Raw genomic sequence first — 27,180 nt, 5'->3', positions numbered from 1 at the left:
CGATACGTACATAGGGCTGAAACCGGATATCCTTTTAACTGCAGAGGAAGGGGTCACCGAATTACACCGTACGCCCAACGACATGCGATCCAGCTGTTGCGTTTCGAGGAACAAAGGAAAATTCGTCGGCCTAGATATCGCGCGGGCAGATCGATGCACAGGCTTACCTGTGCGGCGAAGCACCTATCGATTCGCAGAAAAGGCAGCATGGCATTTGACTTTCGAACTATGCCATCGGCATTCGCAGGAGTGTCTGCAATTCGCTGCTCTTGCCCGTGGCTGAACGTCGCATCAGTCGACTAATTTTTTCTGATAGTTTATTCCTAAACCATCTCTCGAACCAACGCTTTACCAACAATGCACATTATGCAAGACACGATGGTTGAGATGGTTTGAAAGTAAAACTTCGATTATCGATTCTATCGAGACGAGAAAAATTGCAAAATTATTTACTCGTATCAACTTGTACCTGCAATCATTTGAGCGTTGGATACTTCTTGTTTACAACGTTCATGATTTTTCTGTGGATTTTTTTGCGGATTACACTAAACTTTTCACCTAGAGCATAACGCGCGATACATCGTCAATAAGATTTCTGCTGGTCGACAGAAATGAAAATCATCCCATAAATTTCCATAATCGCAGAAATTATTTTCCGACGAGAAAGGAAGGGAAATGAACGCGAAAGCGATGAGAAACCGCGGGCCTCATAGAAAGTTACCGCTGAACCACTTTCGCAGGAGAGATTATCTAGTTAAGTTATATCAAGTCGAGTTATCAGAGCGATCTTTTTTCCCTGAGCCTCGTAAGAGGTCCCGCGCGAACTACGCAGGCTTGATTTAATTATAGCTCCATTCGCGCGAGACGATAAAATTCGTTATTGTTTTTCTCAATCCAATTCAATTCTCATAATTACGAGTCTTACGTAACGCAGTCTTCGACTTGATTCGATTCTCTTACTTTAATTAACTTAATTTAATTTATTCTACTTAATAACGAATTTCATTCGATCGTTCTTTAATCGCAAACTAAATTCAATTTATTCTATTCAATTTAAATATAATTCTATTTTTTTTTATTTGTTCAATTCAGTTCACTCAATTGTGGATCTAATCTGATTTATTCAATTAGATTCCACTTGTTACGCTAGGACTACATTTAACACGGTGAAACACTCTCTTATGGTCAAGGATCACGTAGAAAATAAAATAGACGAGCGTTGTTACGCTCGAAGTCACAGCCTGATTCCTCCTAAAATCTTTTCACTTCGATCAACCTCTATCTTTCTTTTCTCCCTTCCGACTCTTTCAATCGATTTGCCGCGACTTCGATCGCAAAATCGCTCGGTGTTCTTTCTCGTTCGAATTGATTTTATTGATCAGTCTGAATGGATACACACACTCGTGTCACTTCGCTACTTTTTTTTCTCATATCCCTCTCTTTCTTTTCCTCGATCATTATTGTCCGTTCTGCTCGTAACGCAGTCGGCTGAAAACAACAAGGTTGTAGAAGGATAGAAAGCTACGTCTAGAGCCCCCGCGGTCGGTCCTTGCTTCGGAAATAAAGGCGACGAGCAGAGACGAGAGACTTTCGTCTCTTTCCTTGGATCCGAAAAATCGCCCTCCTCTCGCTAAACGAACGCGAAAAGTCGGCCTCGCTTTCTCGCGAAGCGCCTTCTTTTTTCTTTCAGCACGTCCAAGTTAAAGTGGCCGTTGAAATTGCGCGTAAATCGGCTCTCTAATACATCGTTGTGTTTATTAAGCGATGTTGGCTAAGCGGCTTAGAACATCGCGCCGTTAAATGCCTAAGTGAGCACGCGATAAAACACCTCGGCGACGCATCGTTAAACTCTTGCAACGGAAAATTCATGCACGCGATTCGCGCGGATCTCACCGACAAGCAAAATAGCTGAAACATTTAAGATCAAATTTGCTGGAATTATACTTCCTAAAAAATTATTAAATTGTTACTTGGGTTATGAAAAATTATATTGAAATAAAATCACGATAGATAAAAATTTATTCGAGAATCAAAATATTAAAATAGTATATATTGATTTTATCTCAATTTCCTCTTAATTATTCTACAGCAAAGTGATGTGATTACGAAAGTCGTAACAAGAATAGAAACTCATCCAAGTAAAAAAATAAAAAACTGATATTGGATGCCCGGACAATTAACAGATCGGCCGATTTTTATTTATTTTAATCTCGCTATAAAATGACAGCCGATCATTACGATACCCTGAGACGACGAGGGAGAGAGACGTTGGAATGATCCTGAACAGGCGCGTTTTATTCCCGAATGGACCGAGCCGCGGGATAATAGTATTAGGATGACAAAGAGCGACCGTGTTACCGGTTCGTCGAGCAAAAGCGATCCCCACGAGAGCGAATATCGTGCATCCGCTGTCACCAAGTGTAAAGACATTATTAGCGTAAAGGGGGGCGTAAGGATATTAAAAAGGGAACGGGGGCAGGGAGACGAGGTCCTTGCGCGCGAGCGCAAGGGATACAGGACGATATCGGTATACACATATAATATATATATTATATATATATATATATATAGAAAGAGAACCAGCTAAGCATTCTACGATACGATCGAACTGTCGAAAACGAGAGCCGCGAAATTCTTGCAAATTTTGCCGTCAATTCGAGAAGAAAAAAAAAAGAAGAGTGAAATTTCGAGTGCAGGCAATTTTGAAAACATTCACGATTATTCGACGGTACAGCCGCAGGGTTGCAATTATGCATTATTAATCCTTTCGACACTTTAGAGACAATGCGGTAAATAAAATAATAAAAAAAGATATGGCAAATTTTAAAAAATTAATAATTTGGAAATTAAATTAATAATTTTTTGAGTTACGAAATGATGATAATAATATTACAGAAATGCTATAATTAATAATTGCCAGATCACTAGCCCAGAATAATATTTTTAACCATTGATTAGGGATTTAATATCCTCATCTCAATATAAACTTTCTTAGATCTGTTCATTTGATCGTATTTTGAAAAATGCTTCTTCTTCCTAGAAGATTAATAAAATAAAAATAAGTAATGGAAAATAAATGCAACGTTCGAATAAGAATAGCGGTAAATAAAATAAAATCTATATTCCTTCTCTTTAGAATTTAAATATTAGTTCTAGAGATTTGAAAAAAGACTCGGACTCCACTAGACAGAAGTTAAAAACGCTTAGATAATACTTAAATAATTGCCAATCGTAGTGTTATTCAGGGATGCGTGTCTACAGAAGCCAAGCGATCAGAAAGCGTCTTGAAAGGATTAAAATTCGTCGACAAAAGAGATACGTGCTAATTGTATCGCTCTACATATATGAACACAATCTTCTCTCGTTTCGACGTTCCGAACGATCGATCGGTTAATACGATTTACCCGCGATTCATTAACCGATTATTAATATTGTTTCTCGGTCCAGCCACGCGTCCGCCAAGCCGAGAACCGTCACTCTCCCAGATTTTTTTTTTCTTCGATCCTAATGCAATTTGAAAAGCCGAATCAAGCCGTTGTCTGGAAGAAAACGTGTAAGCAAAAATATATTTGAATTTTATCGCGTAAAACATTGTATATATAAAGGAAGCTACACTGACAACTAATATAATAAGATAGATATAAAAATATATTAATGCTGTAAAAAGATCAATAACTTCGAATTATACACTAAATCGAAACGCGATAACATTAATTTTTAAATAAAATAAAAATCGATCAGAAATAAAAATCTACTCGCTTTCTCTTAAACACGATTTTCGCTTCTGCGATTTTCTTCCAGCCTCCTACTTGGAATTTCAAAACTGAAAATTGAAAATCACAGAGGAGAGCTCGTTCGCTTTTCTTCCAGGTCGGTATGCGATTTCGACCATAGAAAATCGGGAGGTTGCGACTCGGTTGCCTCGACTCTAGGACGGTAGGTCCAAACAATCGCCTGCCTTGAGGCAAGGGACCGATTAGGTCCAACAGCGATGAGATTGCTGTGATTGGTTGAAACAATATGTGGCTGTCGCCCGCAATTCTGGGATACGGATCCAGCGATAACATCGTGATCGGGAGAAAAAAAATCACACCGTTCTTCAATCCCTGACTTAGACAACGAGATACAAAAGCGTATAATATATTTAGATTATGCACAATTATAAAAATGTGACGCGTGCGCGAGAGATTCCGTCAACTTTGTCACATAAGCGAGATCGGCCAAGTTGAGGAACTGCGATTGCGAGATCGCTACGGCGACATATCCCAGAACAGCAGACTATGCCCAAAACTTTCGAGCTTTCCACAGAACGTTTTCTTTATTTTATTCGGAACATGTCGATAATATGACACTCAATAAATAACAGAACTTCTACATCTCAAAATTTTGCTGTCAGATTGTCCTGCCGAATCGCCGGAGTGCGAGGCTTTGCGTGAAACGCGCTTCTCTCTTCACAAAGATAAAAAGGAAAAAACAAAGAAAGAAAAACGAGGACATCCCCGGGTTTGATTCGCACGATTCTCAAAATCCTTAAAAAAAAATTACGCAATTTTATAATAAAATTTACAAATTCATAGAAACACTTCTTTTCACATTCAATAATTATATATATCGTGTTTATATAATTATATAATATACACATATAAATATATGTAACATATAATTATATAAAAATAATATATTTACACATATTATTTTCCATCTTTATTTTTCTATATTCTTGGGGGAAAAAATCGCGCAACCAAAACCCGGCTTAATTTTTGTGGATCGATTATGCAAAGGCAGCTTTACGTAATACAACGGGTATCATATCACGTAACTGTTATATAGTCTCTACGGATTAATCGTCCACTTTCGTTTCCAATTTTTCATTCTTTTGGAAAGCCTCGTCTCTCGAGTCCAAATATTTATCTAAACAGGCACTTAACGAAAAAAAAAAAGAAAAATCGTGTTTGTCAATGGTCATATAAATCTTAATAATTTTACTTGTATCCTTGAGCAAGTCAACAATCCGGTGGCCCTCGGAATGGTCGCGAACGAGGCGCTGTTATATAGCGAGAGAGTTAAGCGGTAGACAGAGTGTTCGCGGGGGAGATTCGGAAAGACAACCCCTGAAAAATAAAGGAATTATAATAACGATGCGTAGATCATGTTATGGTACGTACACGTGTTGTACGGCGCGCTTTCAATGCTGTTTCATTTTCATTTCTATTATTTTTCTGTATTTTCTTTTTTTGTTTTTTGTTTCTTTTTTTTTTTTTGGTCGAGGAGGCGTCGGTAGTACACTACCGGACGATGACGGTGGGCGAGAGTGGTGGTCGAAAGAACGAGAACCAGCAGCAGGGTGCCTACTGAAGACAACAACACAGGAAGCAATCGGGGGTCTTCGTCACCGCGCCCACGTTTACGAACGATCACGGCGTGAACGATATGCACGGGCGATTCTTCCGTTATCGTTCGCTTAAATCTCGGATCGATTATTCGTCCGTGAGGACGATCAATCGATTGAACCTAGAACGAAAGTTGACCGAAAAGTTAAGTTTGGTCGCGCAACAAACGGCACGCACATCGAATTTTGCTAAATTAATAATTGATTTACTTTCTCCCTTTCTCTAGAAGGGATCGACGACGAGCCGAACTGGGAAATTAATCGGCGTCGGTATAAAGCCGATCGATACGCAGTCGCTCTCGCCGAGTGTGACCCCCTCGATCCCAGTATACGATCTATTTTCTTCTTCTAGTTTGGTTCTAGTTCCGGAAAGAGACAAACGATGACTTAAGATTAAAATTAACTCGACATCGACACCGATAAATATTTCCACTGCGCTAAGACATTAAAAACGATACAATTATTTTCAACTAATTGTAAAAAGTTAGGACGATATCTCTTACAGCTTTGTAGGAACAGTGTGTCTTGTAGGTGGACTTAACGATACATAAGCAACGGAAATTTCGCGGAGAAACGGACACTCCGGTCAGCGTTATCAATAGACACCCTGAGTAGAAACTAATAAGAGCGTATAGTAGACATAAGGTAAGAGATGTAAGGCGGACGCGAGAGAATAGATAAAAGAAGTTCGGGAGGTGCCAAGAGTCTTGTAGACAGAGTGGGGAAAGTTCGCCAAGTTAAAGGACGAGAAGGAATTGATTCCGATCGTAGAGCAAGATGCAATATCAAGTGCTATATTAGGGCTAAATATATGAAGACTACGCTATCGAACAAATCGCGAGTTCGCGCTCGAAGGTCTATAGACGGAATGAAGTAGAAGCGGATTTTCAGAATAACGACAAATAAATCACGAGTTAAAGTCCGCCCGCGAGATTGGGTACGCTCTACGATCGGCGATGAGAATCGGCGAGACGTGAAGATAAAGGAAGAGTGAAGAAAACGGCGTGAGTCGAGTGTGGAGAGCTGGTGTTCGATTCCGTGAGCACCCTCCGTACTTACCACTCACTCATGCGTCGCCAACATTGTTCCTTTGGCAAAAAGGGAAAAAGGGGGCTTTCTTTAGCCGAGTTAATCACCCTCGCAAGTAAATCTTACTTGAAACTCTACTTTGACTTTTTTATACATATAAATTACTTGTTATTCATTCTTCTAAACATCTTCATTTATCTTAAATCGCGAAATTAGCATATATTTGCGGGTGTCATCTTTCTCTCAAATTAAGACCTTATTAATAATTAATTAAAATTTTCATCCAGACAGCAATTTGGAAGTTCTGGAGATTAATTTTGTAAATTAATAAAATAAACTAAAAAAAAATCAATTTTTTTGTTTAGTAGATTAATTTTATGGCTCTGCTCGTCGCGAGGGTGCCTCGGCTCGACTTGGAGTAATAATAAAATAAAATTTGCGACAGACTAACCTGAGGCGACCGAATCTTCACACTGCGGCTAGCAAATAGGTTTTAAACTGTACACCCGATCTCTCTTTTGCGTTGATCTATGCTCTTGATTCTATAATATTTTGGTGAGAACTGGTCAAGTTAAACGTGTTATTATACCGAGACTCTCCGTCATCACTACTTCCTTTCGTCGTTACGAAAATCATCAGGAATTTAAGCTATTCTTAAGAAAAAAAAGAAAAAAAACCACGCTATTCTATCACGAAGAAATCGAAGACGCGCTGTGTAAAATTGACCCAAACCAAATTAAAAAAATTTTTTTAAATAAAAAGCAAAGTCATAAATAATTAGATTTGATAACTGACTCAAATTGTAAACCAGGTTCTCAACTTACTCGCGAGTCTTCTAAAATATCCATATATTATCATTAATATCTATATATAACCTATATTATTCATGTTATTTTACTTTTAAATTCCCAAAAGACTGAAATAAAATAAACCTTTCTCGAGTGTTTTCGCTGAAATAATTAAGTGAGTTCAAATCCAGTTTCCTCTTTTTAAAAAAGAGTCGGACAGTATTTTCGCGTCTTCAATCCCTCCGGAGATCCTTACATCGAGTTTACTCGAGGCAAGTCGAGAAAGAAAAATTTCAAACGTCACGGAACGAAACTGTCTCGAGAATGCTCTCTCATCTCGAGTTCTACTTATTGTTAGTCAAGTGAATCATCATCCAGCTGCAGCGTGAAGCGCCACCTTATCCGCGATTGCGCCTTTCCAAGAGGATACTGCAGGTGCATGGAGGCTGAGGGGAACAGCGCGTGATGGAAACGGTCTGAATGCGCGAAAAAGGAAAACTTCTTTAAGAGGGGAAGCGCGTAGCACTTTGTTGTTAAAGGTATAATCATTTCCCGAGAAGAACTGCGATGTCAATTATCAATTTTACACGACATTACTGGATAAATGTGACTCAGTTGGATTTTTCAACAAATAGTTTGAAGACTTCAGGCCAATAATAAAAATTAATTATTGCGTGTTATACGTAACAATGCGCAAAATAAAACAAGAAATTTCGTATTTCGAAGAAATATATCTGCTTTTTTAATATTTTTTAAATTTTATTGTATTAAATTATATTAATTTCTCGTTCCAAGTAATTAAAATTTCATAACAATATACCAGTGCGCATTATTTATACAATTATGTTTAGGAAGCTTTATACAACTGAGAAAAATCAGATCTGGATTATCAAGAACTCAATGAACTGCACATAAAGGCTCTTGTCATTGAAAATTTCAACAGCGTCACAATTACCTTGAACTCACGATTAGAGGATTCGTCACGGAAATAAAGCGGTAAAATCCGTAATTTGCAAGGCCCATTTTAAAGGCTCATTTTAAATTGACCTCACAAATTGCGGGACCCAACTCTCGCACCAAATCCTCAGATTGACTCTTCTCGTACGAGAGGGATAATGTCTTTTGCGCGCCGCGTTGTCGTCATCGCGACGAGAATGAGAAACGCAATCTCGACGGACATACCACTAGTACTATACAATGGTTGTCCGATGCATAATAAAAGACTGCGAGATAAGTCGACAGACAGTTCGTGCTGGAGTTTTCGCGCAGGGCAAACGACGGTATTGTTACAGAGCGATTATTTTGACTTCATTCCGTAGAAAAGGCGATGAGACTTGCTCGAGTTTGTTAGCTCACCTGGCACACGACCAACGTAGCGTAGGTGCGCGCATACACACACACACAAACTCGCAGTCGATGAGGACGATTAACGTTTCGCGTCCGTGTTTTCCTTTTGTTTGTGTTTTCACAAAGTAGCATAAAGTAGAAGAAAAACGAAAGAGCTGACCGTTTCCAGCGCGCACCCGATTTCTTCGAAGGAATCCTCTCAGACATCGATGACATTATGTGAGTGCGTGTGTTTCTCTCTTTCTTTCTTTCTTCCTTCCATTCTCTCTTTTTCTCTCACATTCTCTCTCTCTCTCTCTCTCTCTCTCTCTCTCTCTCTCTTCCTGTCAGTGTTGTTTTGTTTCTCCGTCTCTCAGCAATATAATAAAAAAAGGAAAAAAAATCGTGAGAGAATTGACGGGGAACAAATTCTACCATGCAGATTATTTCCTGCTTTCCTTCTCTCTCATTCTCATCTCTCTTTTCTCTTTTCTCTCTCTCTCTCTCTCTCTCTCTCTCTCTTTCTCTCCCTCTCTCGTTTGTGTATGTGACTCTACGTGTCTCTTCCTCGGTCAGGTCCAGACCCCAGCGAAAAATTAGGGGCGGGCCCACAGCACGAAGTGCAGCGGCGGGGGGTTGGGCCCGTCCATGGGGGGCGATCATCTGAAGCGCGGATGCATCATCGGCGTCAGCATCGGCCCAGGAAAGCCCATCGGCGCAGCGGCGAAGGCCGGATGCATCGCGGCACCCGGTGGTAGGGCCCCTAGGTGCATGCCTGCAAAGCAACGCAGCGGGAGATTAGTACAACTCGCGATCGAATCTCGCGGGGGGGCAAAGAAAACAGTACGTTGCCCACGTGCGGCATACACGTGCTTTTCATTACTCGAGCTTCGACGCCGCCGAACGAGACGACGTCTTGTTCGCAGGATCCCGTAATAGGATCTTTTTCTCTTTCTCTCTCTCTCATTCTCTCTCTTTTAATTGGGGATCGGGATCCCCAGGTATACTTACGTAGCGACTGTTCACGTTACAAGGTAATAATGGGTCCTGCGTATTGCGCAGTTTCAATTTTCTTATTGTATTTCTTTTCCGTTACTATGTCGTATACCGTGCTCGTTTTTGGAGGACTACGTGATCTTCAGCGCAAAATAAGTCACATAATCGTCGTGGCACTTTAAATAAAATTTTAAAATTTCAACGGATTAGGGAATGAAATAATCCTCCGAAATAATCTGGTTTAAAAAATAAGAAAATGTGAAAAAACTTGAAAAAAAATAGAATTTTTAAAGATAAAAATTGAAAAATTTTGGTAAAGATTAAATATCTTCAAGAGACCTATATATAATGTATTATTACTTAATTACTGAGTTAAATTTTTCATATAAGATTTGATTCAACGCGTCTAAATTATAACTTCCTTGATCCGATCCTTGTATCATAATAAATTATTCAGATCCAAAGAATGCCACAACTCAGACCCATGTTCCGCTGAAAAGGAAGTCGCCTGACAGCCGAACGATTATTGCACCGAAAGAAATAAGTACGTATCGGGACAAGTCCGCGAGATATTAATTCAGCGATCGATCGGAGCGCGCTTTGCTCTCTCTCGTGCGATCGTCTCCGATTGCCGAGATGAGCGTTTTAGCCGGCCGAGCGTGAGTTCGACCTGCAAGAGAAGCGCGCTTCTTCGCGCGACGCGAGTCTCTCCTCCAGGTAAAAGTCCGAAGGACTGTGCCACCCGGTCCGATTTGTTTCTCGGCGGCTCACGTACTACGTTCTACCCAGCAATCTGATCAATACGAATCGCCAAACTAGATATGCGTATATACGATAGGTACATAACGTACGTAGAACTCAGCTCAGCATGCAGTGCGCCGCATACGCAATACAAGTCACAAACAAAACTGACAAGAAGGTGGTACCACACAGAGAAAAACCTCACACCATACAAGGAACGAGTCTCACTCGGGGGGGGGGGGGGGGGAGGAAGACGCGCAACATCGGCACGACATTGCGAAATGTTCTTACGGAAGCCCGCTTACGGAAGATCGTTCAGCTGCCAGTCGACTTCTTCCAACAAGGACATCGCCGCCAAAAACGCGCTTAGTCACTCAGAAGTCCTCGAACTACGGCATTGCCTTTTTTTTCTTCTAACAACAATCGAGCAGTGTAAAATGATTGGTTTGAAATTCTCGAAGGCATCATCCGGACGCGAGAAAAATCAGCATCAAATTTCTTCTACTTGCACTATCTTCTTCTAGCTTTTTCTTTTGTATGTTTTCAGCGATACTCGGCGATACTCGTCGAGTATCCGCGTGGCATAATAAAGAGAAAAATCATGTTAATCGGACGGACCCTCGAATTGAACGCAAGAGAGATATACTAGGTAACGTGAAGTCGTTTACTTACTGTTGCTCAGCTCAATTTATCTAAAATCTTTCATTGTGTAACACAAAAGCTAGGCTATGGTGTGAGGGAGATACATTACGTTCGTTCTCGTTGCTAGTTTCTTACTTTCCATGAGAGAAAAAATAAAATAAAATAAAATAAAATGCACCGGCGAGCACGGTGAGAACACAATTCGATCCTTTCCCTCTTCACGATATCTTGTTCCGTGCTATTCCATTTACATTTAACATAATTTATATTTTATAATGCATCTCAGATCTCTTTCAAGTCACTTTTCACTCAGGAATTCTTCGAACAATTTTGAAATCGATTTCTTTTTAAGTAAAGATATCCTCGCTCTTCGCAAGTTGGTACTTTGAACACAGCAAGTTTTGAATGTCAACAGATATCTTGATAATTTTTAAATTGCAAATCTGTTGGAGAAAAAGAAAGTCTGTTTGAAATTAAAGGACAAAGTTTTTGACGTTTGTTTAAATCTCAAAACTTCGGAGTTCTACTATTTAAATCTCAGAAGCTCAGCTTCGCAATCTTACTTATTCATAAAGATCATTCAATAAAGATAATTAATTTCGTCATATTGTCGTTGAAAAAGTGATTATTAAATTAGTCAGAGAATCCATGGATAGGAAAGTGATTCGATAGATCTGCGATATTTTGTGCAGTGCCAAAATATTGAAATCGTCGAAGTTATAGCGACTTCAGTTGATGACTGACTTATCAGAACATGATCATCAATCGAATGCGAAGAAGGAAGGGACAGATCGCGAGAGAAAAATAATTATCGTTTGTAATTATCATTTGTTTCTTATTACTTTGGAACGACAACTTCGAACGACTGTCAGTACCGTGCCCAAGGAAGCAGTTTCTCCACTACTGTATCACAACACCAGGATTCCAAGCTATATATAATATATAAGTAATACTGAAGAAACAAGATGGTAACACGGCTGCTGGCGAGGTAAATAATGGCATATGTGAGTCGTAAGAAGAGTAACATGGTTAAATCGAGAGAGTGTGAATAAAGAAGCTGAGAAACGGAACGGAAAAGAAACAAAGAAATCATACATGAAAGAGATGTATAAAAGTTGTAACGGCCGAGCGGCCGGAAAGTCTCTCTTTATCTTTCGCATAATAAACTGTACCAGGAGCTGTACAGGAATCAAATTGTCGCAGAAAAATTATTTTAAAAAAAATGTATAAAACTGCGAAATCGTGAATGGAAAAACGAGTGTCACGATGTAAAGGTAATATTAATTTAGAAACGTGATCGGATAGATGCATCAGTGAACGATCGATGGGGAAAAAATCCATTGAATTATTTAATATTTTTGAAAAGTAAAGGTACTAAGTAATTCATCATATAAAATTACTTCTTACGATAAAATTTTGAAGATTAATTCGATTAAATAATTATCGACATTCTCTATATCGAGTAGTAATCAAACAATAACAAAGAAATGATAAAATGATTGTTGTAATTTGTGTGTAACGATTATGGATTTAATAATAATATCGTGGAATCTTAGCGAATAAAAAGTGCAGTAATTTTCTTTAATAGTTCATATCAATGCAGTTAAGACTGATGCTTATTGTTCTGTCTCAATTATTTCTACTATTTATTAGTCTGCATGTGCATTAATCATACATAATAACTTCAATATATCGGATTCATGTTTTGATCAATCTGATATGGGAGCGATCATTCAGCGATACAGCTACTCTCTATATATTTTCCAATACCGACTCTTGTTACTTTAATCTACGGTAGGCATTCTCAAATCGGAAAAGTCAAATTGTTCAACAAGTGTTCAAATGTGTTGCAAATCTGTTGAAGAAACTGGAGTTAAGATGGAAGAAGGAACGTGTCGTTGGCCGCTCGACCCACCTGCCCAGTGATAAAAGATTACGAATATACAGAAATATATACACGGTGGCTCGCGAAAGCTACTCGAAACAGTTTCCTACACCGTCATTCTGAGTTTTCGGGAGTCACTATATATATATCACGTATATGCGCATACATGTAGGTGTATTAATGACAATGATGACAAGATTAATCAACAATATATAAGAATAATAAATATAACAAGATATATATATATAGATATATATATGTATATAGATATAGGCCATGTCACCGCATGCTAATTGCTAAGGACCAACCTTGTAGCGCTTGTATTGTAAAACACGGTTTTAGTAACCAGACTGGGTTCGTTCGACACTCATCGAGGAGTGACCGGGCGCCCTGCAAACGCACCGTTAAAACGTATAAACGAACAAGGACTACAAGACGCTGTGTCGTCGAGATTCTGTGGCGTATCATTCGGTCGAGAAATCTTGATCTCTATAGTTTCTATCTGAATAGTCACGATATTCTTCCCGCCTCGGTTTTCTTTCTCTTTGCCGTTTCGAGTCAGTGGTATATACGCAATTTCGCGCACGTCGTCAATTTTTCTGACCCCTTCCCCCTAAATGTCAAGTCTGTTTCTTGTTTATTTGTCTCAACGCTCTCGTTGTCTCTCTTTAAGTAAGTTTTCTTTTTCAAAGGATAAAAGTGGCTGTTGTCATGAATAACTAGTGCAGTGCAACGTGTAACCGAATTAAACTAAGGCAAAGTATTGTTTGGTTAATATTCCGACATTTTCTCTTCCTCATTCGTAGACAAAAAAATTCTCTCCCGGCCATCGACCGAGTAGGACTGGGTAAAGGTGATACATTCAGGGTTGTGTTCACGAAGTATAAGGATAAAATACATCGCATTTCCGATGGAATCTGAAGTCGATGAATTGAAAATTGCTCAATAAGAAGCTACTCAATCACTGCCTGAAAAGAATCTGCTTAATTCAACGTATCGCGCGAGACATTGAAAAATTTAAATTCTCGATAATTAATGACTGAATTGTCGTTAAATATGAACGCTCCATCGAAAACGCTTTTTTCTACATTAATACAACGTAGCAAATCGATTGTTAGATTATGGGTCTGCGATATCCTTGAAGCAAAAAAAGTTTAAGAGGACATTCCTAGGGAGATCGTTTTCGAAACGGGGCAAGAGACTTTCAATTCAATATACTTTATCTAAAGTTTTACGCGTGATAAAAAAGAAAAAAAAGAAAACCTAATCGCGATACGATTTATTCTTGTGCGCCAATTAAAGTTATTATCTTCAACAGCCGGTAAGGGGGGAGGGGCGGTGCGGGGGTAATTGTAAAGAAATCGTCAAAAAAGTACCAAGAGGGAAATTTCCAAATTTCAACGACAAGAGGGGACAAAAAAGACAGCAGGGCAGATCTGTTCGTCAAGTACGTAGGGGTGGGGTGGAGGTGCGGGGTAAAGGGGGTGGCGGGTAGAGTTTTTCGTAAAGCTCAAACCCGCTGACACTTACCTGGCGGCAGGCCCATGGGGGGCGGTCGCATCATGTTACCTCCATGAATAAGAGCAGGTGCGGCTAGGGTCATGGTGGGCCGCATTAGGGGAGCCATCAACGCAACCGAGCTAACTGGCATTGCTGCGGCTGAGGCCGGTACCATGACCGTCTGCGGCGGCCGCTGGAACCTCTGTTGCTGTTGCTGCAGTGCGTTCAATGCCGCCGCCTGGTGCTGTCGCTGCTGCTGATCCGCCTGAAACGCGGCCGCCGCCACATTTGCAGCCGCTTGCTGCTGTTGCTGCGCCTGCTGCTGTTGTTGCTGCTGCTGCTGCACTGCTTGCTGCTGCTGAGCTTGTTGCATGGCGGCGACCTGCTGTTGCTGGCTCACCGCCGCCGCCACCGCCGCTGCTGCTTCCGCTTGTGTCGATCGTCCAGATTCATCGGTTTGTCGACGTTGATACTTTGGCAGTCTTGCCCTAATTTCCTCCTAAAAGACGAATTCTTTGTTTAAAATCTATTTTATTTTAGCGATTTCCATTGTTTAAAAGGACTATTTTCAGAATACCAAATATTTCTACTTATTTTTTAAATTTTTATGTGAAAAATAAAAATTAAAACTTACTAGACTGAGATCTTCTGGAGGATGAATGATCTTACTGGCGGCCCCGGTGGTCGCGATAAGATTTACTTTCTGATCGCCGCTGACGAGACTATTGCCGGTGTTAACGCCAGCGGATTCGCCAGCGCTACTGTACGCGGGGAATGTCGGCTTTACTGGGCCTATGGAACCGCCACTGGCCACCGATGTGATCGGCTTGAAATCTGTGCCAAGAGGTGCAGATCCGGTAACCGACGCCGCCGTCGATGACGCCACTGTCGAGACTGATGCAGCGGCGCTCGGGAATAGCGGACGTGGCGGCATTGATGCGCCTGAAACTGGCGGCTGCATCCCGGAAGGCATGCCCGACATGCCGGGCATCATGCTAGAAAAGAAAAAAAGTGAGTTTTGTAAAAAAGTTCAATTACAATTCGTTATTTGCATTCTTTAAAACGAACATTTGTGTTAAGGACTATTAATCGTTTATGGAAAAATACGAAAAAAGAGATAAAGGTTACTTAACATGAAGAATGTTTACTGGACTACAGCCATTGGCGAAATTATTAGGCACCCTTTTTCTTCTGAATATCTTAGAACTGAATGAGCGTAAAGCTTTTTGTTGTTTTCATCCTATTGGCCTTGTGAATGATTCAAATAATTGAGGTACAAAATCCATTACCTTTCTTAGGGGAACAGCAATATTATTCAGAAAACTGTTTACTCTGTATTTCGGGCGCGATTATTTCCATTTCACAAGCAATTGCTAGACTTTTTGTCTGTTCACTGCCTACAGACAAAAAAAGTCTAGCAATTGCTTGTAAAATGGAAATAATTGCGTCCGTATTAATCAAAATCGAAATAAGATAAATAAGATAATGGACTTTGTACCTCAACTGTTTGAACCATTCACAAGATCAATAAGGATAAAAACAACATGTAAACAGAAAACATTAATTTCAAGATATTCAGAAGAAACAAGGGTGCCTAATAATTTTGTCTATGGCTGTAATTAGCCCTCACGAAGAAAGATAGAAGATTATTGTTATATATTATTGCTGAAATATGAAGACAAAGAGGCATTTAAAAATCTATAAAACATTATAATTTGTACTTGATTCTATCGGATTCTAGATAAACTATAATACTGAGTAGTTGAAAATCCACAGTCAAAAAGAAATAAAAATTTAAAAAGTGAAATTAATACGAATACACTTGAGGTATAATAGTATATAGTTAATCAAGAAATACATACCCTGAATGCCCCATGAATGGAGGTCCTACGTGGCCCATCGGCATCATGGGATGCATGGGAGGCATACCAGGATGTGGCGGCATACCATGATGTGGCGCCATACCTGGGTGGGGTGCCATACCAGGTAGCGGCGGCATACCTGGCTGCGGTGGCATCCCTGGTAGACCGCCCCCCATACCAGGCATCGCACCTGGCGCAGAACCTAACAGACCCTCGGGTTTCGCCTTTTTCTGTACCGGCTCATCCTCGCCGGACGATGGCGAGCCAGGTCTCCCACCATTTCGCTGTCTCTCGTGCTCCTTTGCGTCATTCGGTGGTATGCCCTCCATTCCATAAATCTCTATCTCGATATTGCTACGATTTGGCAATGAATTCGGTACCTTGTCTATCGCCTCCTTGTGTACCTGTGAAGATGGGACTTGTGTTAATCTTGAAATATTAAGCAAATAAAACATAAACATAATAAGCATGTAATTTTGTTTACCTGCATACAATGTATGCTAAGCCCTGGTCCAGTGTATAGCTTCTTGTGACAGATATGACATTTGAAGTGCTTTGCCTTCTGATGTTGAATAAGGATCTTCTCGTCCTCGAATTCACGGTTGCAATACCTTTTGAAGTATGGCATTAAGGAAATTTACAGAATGAGATTTAAATAATAGCTAGTTTTTATGTATCAAGTCAAGTCTCTTAGGTAAGTAACGTCACAAATAATAAACCTAAAAAAATTCATAACTTACAAGAAAATAAAAATAAAATAGAACATAAAAAAATGAAGAATTGTCCCTTAAAATTAGGCTTCTTCAAAATTATCTTTAATTTTTAAAATAAAAGTTTTGCTTAACAAAGTTTTAACTCTAAATTCAGAAAAATATGTATTATTTATATTTAAGCCAATCTTGTAAACAATTACAGATAAAATCTTTCCTTCAAGTTTTTATAATTCAAACAGCTAAATAAATAAATAACTTGAAAGATGACTCGTATAATATGACAAAACAAATTCCAAATGTATCTCGACTTATCCACATGGAAGCTTTTCATTCAATTTATAGATTGAACACTGCTCAAAGCGAGTCGCTACAAAGCTACGTATCCTTCCGACTTCTAACTGCTTGTCACAAAGACATTCATAGATTATTCATGATTTTACAAAATAAATTCCATTGATTCTCCCCAGTAAATTCTTTACGGAAAGCTTAAATTTAATTTAAAGATCTCTCGGTGTTTAAACCTTTTTTACGAATCACTGAAGAAATCATCTATACTTTCAATTAGCCCACATGAAAACTGTGATAAATAACCAGCTGAAAAAAATTAAGCAGAAAACCTACGCAGAAGAACCACCCGAATCTATGGATCTGTTTTCTATTGCTGAACTAGCTGCACTAGTTTAGAGTTTATTCTCTTTCCTTCCAATGTGGAATAAAAAAGATCAACTCTGAACTAGCGCAGTCAGTTCAGCAATAGAAAACAGACTCTAAGATACAAAGGATCTGTTTTCTACTGCTGAACGGGCTGCACTATTTCAAAGTTGATCTTTCTTACTCCACATTGGAAGGAGAAAGATAAACTCTGAACTAGCGCAGCCAGTTCGGCAATAGCAAACGGACTTGGATGATTATCCCTAATTTCGTGGGGACAGGAAACATCGATCCGTCCCTCGACTCAGCCGCTTCCGCGAGTTCCGCGCGGAAGCCCCTCGTACCCGTTACATCATCGGCGTAACGTGCCGCGTGAACGCGGGGACGGTGGAACAGCTGCGCTCTCTCACGTACACATACACACAGAGATGTCGCGTGTCGCGAGAAAATCGCGTATCGATTTCCCCGCCTTCCGCGGACGCCGCGCTCGCCACACCGATGCGGGTTTCGTCCTGGGGCGTGAGGGACAGATCGTCACCCGCCGCATAAATCACCGGCCGATCGCGATCGTTTCTCGCCGCGCGATCGCGCGGCTAACGTCGCGGTCGAAAAATACGGTTACGTAAAGGCGACCGCTGCAGGTCGTCGTCATCGTCGTCGCCGCCGTTTTCCTGGGAGGAAACAAAAAGGATACCAGCACCAGGGTCTCGACTGCTTCTTCTTCTTGCGGCCCATCTTCCCGCCGGATTACTTGTCGCTACTTCGGTGACCCTGCTCCGCAAAACGATCCCTCGACGTGCCAAGTATATACGCGGCGCAAGAGGACAGAAGACGTCGGCAGTCGTAACACTACACACACGCACACACGCACTCACGCGAAAACCGATAATGCAAAATGGCCGCCGTAGTACGTCTTTTCCGTGGCGCCCGACGCCGGAAGTCGCCAACGTGGCGCGCCTCAAGATTCTAAGGCCTAGGGGAATCTGGTGAATTCCCTGACGGACAAGTTTTCCTAGGGATGGCGGGAATTTTAGAAATTACAAATTAGTCGGATCACGCAACGGGAATCGAAAGCGATACTACTCTCAATTTATGGATCTATAATCTATACGTATATGTATATATATATATATTTGTACATAAAAATTTGATACAAATTGCGTGAAAAGGACGAGGAAACAGCAAATAAAACGTGTTCGTATCGCGCATTAAACATGCACACCGTAATAAAGAAATAAAAAAATATAACCAATCATGCTCAGAAGATATCTTTCATCTCAAACGCAGTATATAAATATATATAATGTATCTATGCACAGGGTGTCTGGTAATTACCGTGTCACCTGCTACCTTTCGTAGGTAGATAGAGCACGTTAAACTGAATAAAAAAGTCTTTTATCGATTTGTAAGTTTTCTCAATTAAAGATCCACACATCAGTGTGCGTCCATGCGATTCGACGAGAAAAAACAGCCCAGTGTTTTTGCTACGCGCGCGATGAGGCGTTGGGAGGTCTCTGTGAACGACACGAGCGACACGCGTGACACTGAAAGCTGTCCACGAGAGGTGACACGGTACTTATTAGACACCCTGTATATGTGGTGTATGTATATATATATTTAGTGTAATATACATAAACACACATCTACACAATTATTCAAGAATTAATTAGCAAATTGTCGTAATTACTCTCTTCCTACTATAAAATTTCGTCCAGTACTTCACATTCATAATTAGTCAATAACATTCAGTTATTACAATTGTAATTTTTAAACGCAATCCGTGCCACAAACAACATAAAAGAATATACAACTGCCATTCTACAATGTCACATCTCCCTAACTTGTATAATATGCATATATAATAACAATTGTAAAGAGAAAGCTCGAAATCAGATTTGACAACTATCACGATTGCAGCTGTAGTTTGTAAATCTCTCGTATAACAAAGTTCCCTCGAGGCAGAGATAGGGATAATCTTTTGTGATCGGAAAGAAAAACCTCCGTTAGCTGGCGATTCTTTGCTCCAACGGGACGTCGCTTTCGGAATCGCTGGACTCGATGGTACTCACATGATCATCCAAGGATATGGACCTCTCTCTCTTTATCTCTATCTTAATTTCTGTCTTCGGCATTTTGTCTGGCTAAATTTACATTTTATCATGTTAACTTAAATCTTGTTGCATTCATATATTAAGTTGTAAGTTCGTATTTTATATTGTATTATTTCAAGTTATGCAGAGATTTTATATAAAATCTCTGTTATATATATATATATATATATATATATATATATATATAAAACCAAAAGAATTAAGGGTGTGAAACTATGGTTTACCTTTGTCCTCTCCTTAATCGTCCTCTTAAATAGATTAGATCGCGGTATATATTTCTCAGCCGTAGATTCCACTCTCCTAATGTCGAAGTCCTGATCAATTTTGGTCACTGTCTGCATTCTCTGTTGTTCGGAAGTTACGTATAAATCATCCGGCTGATGGTAATTATTGTGAACATTGTAAGCCTTCTTGTTGCAAAACAAGGCTGCGCACACCGTACACTTGATCAAATCCTCCGGCATAGACTCCCTTTCTTTCTGCGAAACAATGCATTGTAGAAAGATATCTGAGTTTTCAAACGCACAGAGTTATGTCAGAATTACTCGATCACATTCTTTAATTAATGGTTTTTATAATCATTTATATTTTCATTTACATTTAAAACAGCAAATGGCAACTTTCAAAATATATCTCTATATTGTAATATATTTATCTTTCTTACTTCCGTGTGCATCTTCTCTAGGTGCTGTTGCAAGTTGAACTTTACAACGTACTCGACGCCGCACAAATGACAATAATATACGCTCAACGCGTCGTTCATAGAGTTCAATTTGATCTTGTTGCTGGGCGGAGGAGTGGCTATCGGTTGAAACATGTATACCATTCTGAAAAACAGTACAGCCAGTCAGATAATTTCAGAAATATGCGTTCTCAAAGGTGGATCGATAAAACGCTACCTTTTATGAAAGGAACGATGATGGTAATTCAGTGCCTTCTCGTTGTAGAATATCACGTTGCACTCTTCGCATTTTCTATGCAGATCTTTATTCTCGCTTTCAGTCGCGTCATGCGACATTTGATGATTATCCCTGTGATTCTGAACAAGATTTTCGCGAGATTATTACAGAAGCAGGAGACAAAAAGACAAAAAGAAGTGCTGTAAAGTGTTTACCTTTAGAGGAAACTGCATTCCACAATAGGAACAATAGAACTTGGTCGACGAATTGGAGTGTACCTTAAACCTGTGCCTTATCGTTGCCGGTATCGAATCAAAAGACTGATTACATATGTCGCACTGAGTGTCTACCTTGGTTCTGCTTCTCATCGGCAGCCCACGCATGTCTATCTCCTTATTTGCATGTTTCCTGTGTCAGACGTGACAAAAGATGAAAAACTTACTTAAAATACAGATAACGACTAATAAATTTGCACATAGAAAATAGTTCAAAATAATAAAAGGCACAGAGAGCCAAAAAGTCTAAATTTTCTCCTGCAACAAATTGAATAATAAAGCAATAAATTGATTCTAAGGCCAGATTTTCCATCTCCAAGGAATCTACTACCTCCTACCGGCATACCAACAACTCGTATGTATGCGCGCGTGTGTCCAATGTTTTGGACGGTTCGAATCATCGCCTCGGATCGCTCTTCGTCCACGCACGTGGAAAATATCGCCGACAACGACAACGTCGCGGAATCACGATTATTGACCGACTCCGACTGACCGTGAATCTCATGAACCTCTCGACTTGGTTATGACTTGACGACGAGGCGTACCTAAAATGTTCCTGCAATGCCTCCTTGGAGTCGAGCTTCGAGTCGCACAGAACGCAATTGTGTTGGCCCCGCATACTCCTCCGGGTACTCATTTGGCGCTCGGGGTACGCGAGAACGGGGAAGGGCGGGCAACGGGCGAGATCCACGCGGAGCTGGAGCTGGACTAGCTGGAGTCAGCTGGAGCCTGCACTGGAGTGGAGACACTGATCGGAGCGTCAAGATCGCGCGCGGTATTCGCCGAGATTCGAAGCGAAATTACCGCGAACTGTCACGATCGGCCGATCGAACGTCCGCCGACCGCCGACGTCCGCCGTCGCCGCTTCGTCCACTCGTTGTTGGCGAGACACCTGTGACCCCGCGAGCGTGAGAAAGGGGAATCGCGATCGGGGGACGAACACGGTAAAAAATCAATTTTCGGCCATTTTAATCGCGTCGAAAGGACGCGCCATCTAACCGACACGCGGCGCACAAATAAACGCGGCGAACGCGCGTTTGGGCTGTTTGGAGTTTGGAGGCAGAGACAACCCCTCGATTCTTGAATTCATTCGCAAGAGAAACGTACGGTAATTACGGTATGCATAATTCTGCCTAATTCAGACTCTCGAATGTGGCATTCATGCATTTATCTCGTGCCGTGCTTTGAACGCTGTGCCGCGGAATTGTCGTGATTTAATTATCTTTGATTCTTATTTCGAAGAGCGAAAAGAGAGCTGAGTGACAATGTGAAATCGCGATGTGATTCAAGTAATAGCACGCCGTGATACAAACGCTCGTTAATACGTTCGTTAATATTTCTTATTTTCGTATATTTCGTGCCGCATAAAAATTAAGCGACACGCAGTCGCGACTCCTCATCGTTGTGCAAGGTATTAATAGTACAGTTATGTCAGTTATACATTTGTGAGACTTACGTGCATGATACCGTACTGTGCGTGCGATATTTAATTTTAATTGTGTTTTTGATTAATATCAACCGCGTGTCTTTACTAATCGTCCACTCGATTCACGTAGTAGCGCGCCGTGTTGTCGACACCTTCGAACATTTCGTCGCCATTACCGTAACGCAGTGATAAACGCGGAACGGGACAATCGCGACTCTTTTGAATTTGTAGGAAAAATCCATGTTAGAAAATGTTAAAATATTTCGGGAAATGATATCGGGACTAGCACGCGGTCTGATCAGTGTTGCTTTTTTTTGTACGCGGCGCGCATTATTGTTCGTGATGAAATCTGTACGAAAAAGCACCGTCATGCTAACTATAGTGAAATGTGTCAAATGTTAACTTTTAATTTGACATCTGCGTTTTACAGAGTCGCGAGTGAATTCGAGAAAATAGTTCCGAGATTCAGGAGTTATATCTTTAGGAGCATTATATCAGCTACAATTAACTCAAGTGCAACCGTGAGTGCAACGAATAAATTCGAAAAAAGGAAGAAACTTGAGATATCGGACGTTACAACTATCGATATATGGTTATTACTTATTGTTAGTTGCTGCGCATCGTACCTGTAAATTATCAAATTATTTTGTAATAATTTTTTAAATTGTTTAAATTATTTTATTTTTTAAAATTATTTTTTTATTAATATTTATTTAATAAGAAAAAGACAATTATTAATTATGTTCAATTTTATTCTAATTTTTCGTAACATATCTATCCATATTTATATATCGATAACTTGATTTTATTACACAGTAAAGTACTTCCTTCCCATGGGTACGACCTTGGCGAGGTGGGAAGTCCCAGTATCTTGAGGATGTTACCCAAGCAAAACTCTCTTGTTCTGCTTGGATAAAAATCCAAAGACGGGGAAGCTAACGTACCCTCGTCCGCCGATTTAATTGAATAAACGAACCGCAGCCGGTTCGTCGCGTTTGCTTCGGTAGTGCCGTTCAAGTAATCGGACTAAAGGACTTTCTCAAAGCCCATTTGAAGAATATTACGGCGACGGAATATCTTTTCATGGGCTTTATAAACGGGAGTGCCGTATACAGTATCGCGCGATAAGACTTTTACTGATATATTAGTCGCGCGATTGTAGTTTAATATCCGCGAGTGTTAAATTTCTCGCTAGTGTCCTGTGCTGTGAGAGGAGAAGAAAGAAGAGAAGACCTGACGTTCTGAAAGGAGAAGGAGGTCTAGGTCTGAGAGAGACATCGGACTTCGACGGAGCAACCTTGGAGTGAGTATCATCTCTTATCTACATAAAATTAATAGTTTTTTCCCACTTATTCGGATTGTCTTATTTCGATAAGTTAGAAATAATTAGAGAAAGAGAAATTATCTAAAATTTTACTTTTATAAAGACTTTATTCGGAAAATAGATAATTGTATTGCTAAATATTTTATTGAAAGGCGAATTAGAGGCACATTAGAATTATCTTTTGAAATGTCCGCGATCATTTTGAGAGCTTCATCTTTAATTTGAATTTTATGTTCGTATGTTACAGTATCATCGTAGCGACGTTGCAGAATTATTCCGCTGTTGCGCTTCGGTCGGTAAGTGATGGGTAAATTTTTATAATTGAGGTAACAGATCTGTGAAAATTACATTAAATATATTACTGAGACACTTGTATACTAAATTACGACAATAAATTATTACATATACGCAATATTATATTTCATAGATCCGTTGTCTCAAAATGAACTGGAACAGATTAGGATTTAACATTTAATCCTGGATGAATCGTATAAATTGATTTAATACATAATATTACATAATATTTGTTACTGAGTAACAAATACTTTGTTTTATCTCCCACACATCTTTCCTTTTCTTAAATATCTTTCAGGATTAAATATTATATAATTGGTGCAAATATATATGCAATATATTAGAGATATTTTTAACATATATTACGATCGAAAATAAAGGAGTGCCTTGTAACATTTTAATTATTTAGTATACAACTTAACATATAATCCATATGTAATCTATTTTACAAAATCGTGTATGTTCTCGATCACTAGTTGAAATTATTTTGTTTTTATAACGCACCAATTTTAGAATAAACTTTTACAGTCTATCCATATGTATTGGAAATTGGTTTTTATACTAGTTAAAATATGACGTGAGATCCAATAAATGTTATCTCGCGAAACCGAAAAATTTCTTGTAGCGATTATTTTAAAAAAGTTTATCAATTTTAATTTGAGCATTTGATTTTGAGGAAATAATATTTATATTTATATTTTTAATACACTATAAAATAATTTTGGAAGGATGACATACAATATGTAGTAATGAGATGTAATTATCGAAATTTAAATTATGTTCGCTTGCGAGTGCATGAAATATTCACATTAACACAATATTGTGCTAATGTGAATATTTGTGCGGGAAATTTATTATCCCTTCAGATCTCACATAATTAATTCTTTATATCTCATTCTCGACTTGAATTGAGACTCGATATTCGAAACGAGAAATCGAAAATATGGGCCTTAGATTTTCTTAGTTCACGTTTATCAATTTTCTCTCAGTTATATTTCGCATTGTTAAAGTCCTGCATGTTTGTATTACATGCCTTTAAAGTAAAGTTCTATTTGAGAAAAGTAATTGAGTTTATTCGGATTACACGCGGTTTATTGAAACTATTGAAAGTCTTTTGTTAAGATTCAGAGTTTCTGATTATATCGTATTTATAATATTTTTATTATTCGCGAAAAGTATCGAATTTATTTGAATTATACGCGGTTGATTAAAAAAAGTCTTTTTCGAGATTAAGAGCTTCTGATTAATGTTCTCTAATTAATGTTTTCTTTTTATTCTTAATCGAAGATGTAATTACGCGTGTAAATTATAGTATATATACATATTATATATAGATATATATAAGACAATAAATAAATTTTGGACGTTAGTTATTCCGTAATTAATTAGTTTAATTGCTAATTGCTATGGCCCTTCGCGACGCGGTCGTGTTTCGCGCATCGCGGGAAAGAGCGTAAAACCATAAGCCGCTCATTTGCCGGCTATGATCAGCTGGTATAATAGAATGAGTACTTACTTCTCCTTTCTGTCTACACAAGGTAGGTTGGTGTCCAACACCACCAATATAATGTATATATAACAGGTAATATAATATTTTTTTGCACAAATGTGCAGGTGTAATTGGAGACGAAAAGGTAACGTCTCCAGTGATCATAATCAATCGCGAATTAAAAATCTCCTAAACTCCCTTTTAATGTTTTGTACACACGTCCCTGATCTCGGGTCCCTAATCGCGGTCGCGACTAATTAATATTAATAAATTAAACAAAGTAATAAATACGGGTAGGTAGGAATATTACGCGTTAGGTAAATAAATAGAAATATCTATCTGAGAATCACAATAATTGGTAAGTTCCTCATTTATGCATTCTTTATTGATCGTACATCATTACATTATTTATTTATTATCTTAATGTCGACTTATGTCGCGTCAATGTGTTTGTCGAAGAGAATTCTTTTTCTTGTGTGAAAAATACTAACATATGTAACGTTGAGATTAGTTTACATTAATGCAAAGTGACGTAGCGTCGTATGGTGCTCTAGTCGATCCCATTAATTGTCTCTATAATGGAGAGACAAAACACAGTTGAGTTGAATAAAATTTTAGCTACGAAATGCGACATGTAACGTACGTCTTGTATTAAATTCTGTTTCTTATATTAAAATACTCCTACACAACTGGCTTGACCATCCTATCTCTTTACACATAGTATAATTCCTCTTCCTTAATTAAAAAGCAAACTTTTATAAATTACTGTTGGTTGATATTAATATACATATTATATATAAACAATATAAATTTTAATTTATATTGTTTAAATTATTATATATTATTACAAAAATATAATTTATAAATTATTTACAAATTAATATTATACGATTATTATTTGATATTCTTTACATATGCATAGTATAAAAAAATACTGCACAAATTTAAATAGTGAAGTAAGTTTATTAACATTAAAATTTATATCTATAGTTATACTTGGTATTCATATATAAATATGTAAATAATCTATGAAATTAATAATAATTTTTAAAAAATGTATTGTCCTGAGGTGTAAGAAATGAAACTTTCAAAAGATAATATGCATGATATAAATATAGGTACATTGTCCCAAAATGTAAGAAATAATAAAATATTACAACAAAAATGGACACACAGTTATTATTATCGTTTCTTTGCCAGGGAGATACACAGAATTATAAAAATTTGCTTAATAAACATTTGAAGAAATATGAAAAGGAAAGATGGAGAGTATAAGCTTTTTAAAATTTATAATGTAAACTAAAATTTATAATGTAAACTATAACGTTATATAAAATTTTACACAAAATACACAGAAAACTTTGTGTAAAAAGTCAATACATATTGAACTCGTAATATATTTTTCTTTTGTGTTGTGTCACATATGCAAAGTGAATAATTACTCGTCATTAACGTCTGTTTTGTCTCCCTCTCTTTTACGTGAGTCGAATCGTCTGACAAATTTTTATCGGAAACCGCAACATTCTTGTCTATTGATCTTGAATTTGTTGTTCTGTATTTATATATAAATAAATGATTAAACAGAAGAAAAAATATAGTTGATGTTTGAAATGTTACAGTTATGCGTATAATAAGACTAAAAACAAATTATTATTTTCAAATTTAAATAGCAAAAATATAAATTATTTTCGTGCATAAAAGTCAATATTTAACTACTAAGATATCATTATATTGTGTGATATTAAAAAAAAAAACGAATAATTACTCATCGAGTGCGTCTGCTTCTTCACTCGTTTGCTCACATGATTGAACGAGCACACCAGGTGATTATTGACTTTGA

At 38.5% G+C, this 27,180-nt stretch overlaps 2 protein-coding genes across 4 annotated transcripts; both read right to left on the bottom strand.

Moving 5' to 3' along the window:
* Nucleotides 1–1,349: 1,349 nt before the first annotated feature.
* Nucleotides 1,350–18,505, bottom strand: Bugz (Bub3 interacting GLEBS and Zinc finger domain protein). Of its 3 annotated transcripts, none has more exons than XR_011721703.1 (7): nt 18,217–18,505; nt 16,643–16,769; nt 16,159–16,562; nt 14,931–15,291; nt 14,327–14,795; nt 13,105–13,186; nt 1,350–9,307 (listed from the first exon to the last, which is right to left on the bottom strand). XR_011721703.1 is itself a non-coding variant. In XM_071724031.1 (6 exons), exons 1-6 carry the CDS (start codon nt 18,255–18,257, stop codon nt 9,192–9,194), a joined length of 1,518 nt encoding a protein of 505 aa, XP_071580132.1. In that variant the 5' UTR covers nt 18,258–18,505; the 3' UTR covers nt 1,350–9,191. The 3 variants fall into 3 exon arrangements, 1 of the variants encoding a protein (XP_071580132.1); XR_011721702.1 differs by lacking the exon at nt 13,105–13,186 and having other exon boundaries at nt 1,350–5,511; nt 5,600–9,307; XM_071724031.1 differs by lacking the exon at nt 13,105–13,186.
* Nucleotides 18,506–18,634: 129 nt separating this feature from the next.
* Nucleotides 18,635–21,776, bottom strand: LOC139784858 (E3 SUMO-protein ligase ZNF451). Its single transcript, XM_071724033.1, has 6 exons — nt 21,353–21,776; nt 20,748–20,940; nt 20,533–20,672; nt 20,298–20,460; nt 19,858–20,112; nt 18,635–19,663 (listed from the first exon to the last, which is right to left on the bottom strand). Exons 1-6 carry the CDS (start codon nt 21,442–21,444, stop codon nt 19,526–19,528), a joined length of 981 nt encoding a protein of 326 aa, XP_071580134.1. The 5' UTR covers nt 21,445–21,776; the 3' UTR covers nt 18,635–19,525.
* Nucleotides 21,777–27,180: the final 5,404 nt, after the last annotated feature.

This window comes from Temnothorax nylanderi, unplaced genomic scaffold, assembly GCF_030848795.1.
Source record: "Temnothorax nylanderi isolate EJ_2023f unplaced genomic scaffold, tnyl_v1.0 TNYL_tig0691_pilon, whole genome shotgun sequence".
Lineage (NCBI taxonomy): Eukaryota > Metazoa > Arthropoda > Insecta > Hymenoptera > Formicidae > Temnothorax > Temnothorax nylanderi.
The sequence above is the reverse complement of the archived record's forward strand: the minus strand, read 5'-3'. Positions and strand labels throughout refer to the sequence as shown.

Excerpts from the sequence above, each read along its gene's own strand:
- Bugz (XM_071724031.1), bottom strand. The coding sequence starts at position 18,257 with ATGGGCCGCAAGAAGAAGAAGCAGTCGAGACCCTGGTGCTG. Across the intron at positions 16,563-16,642 it reads TTAGCATACATTGTATGCAG|GTACACAAGGAGGCGATAGA; the intron begins GTAAACAAAATT and ends CCATCTTCACAG. Across the intron at positions 14,796-14,930 it reads CTCCAGAAGATCTCAGTCTA|GAGGAAATTAGGGCAAGACT; the intron begins GTAAGTTTTAAT and ends TTCGTCTTTTAG.
- LOC139784858 (XM_071724033.1), bottom strand. The coding sequence starts at position 21,444 with ATGAGTACCCGGAGGAGTATGCGGGGCCAACACAATTGCGTTCTGTGC. Across the intron at positions 20,673-20,747 it reads GAATGCAGTTTCCTCTAAAG|AATCACAGGGATAATCATCA; the intron begins GTAAACACTTTA and ends AATCTTGTTCAG. Across the intron at positions 19,664-19,857 it reads CGATTAAGGAGAGGACAAAG|CCAGACAAAATGCCGAAGAC; the intron begins GTAAACCATAGT and ends ATGTAAATTTAG.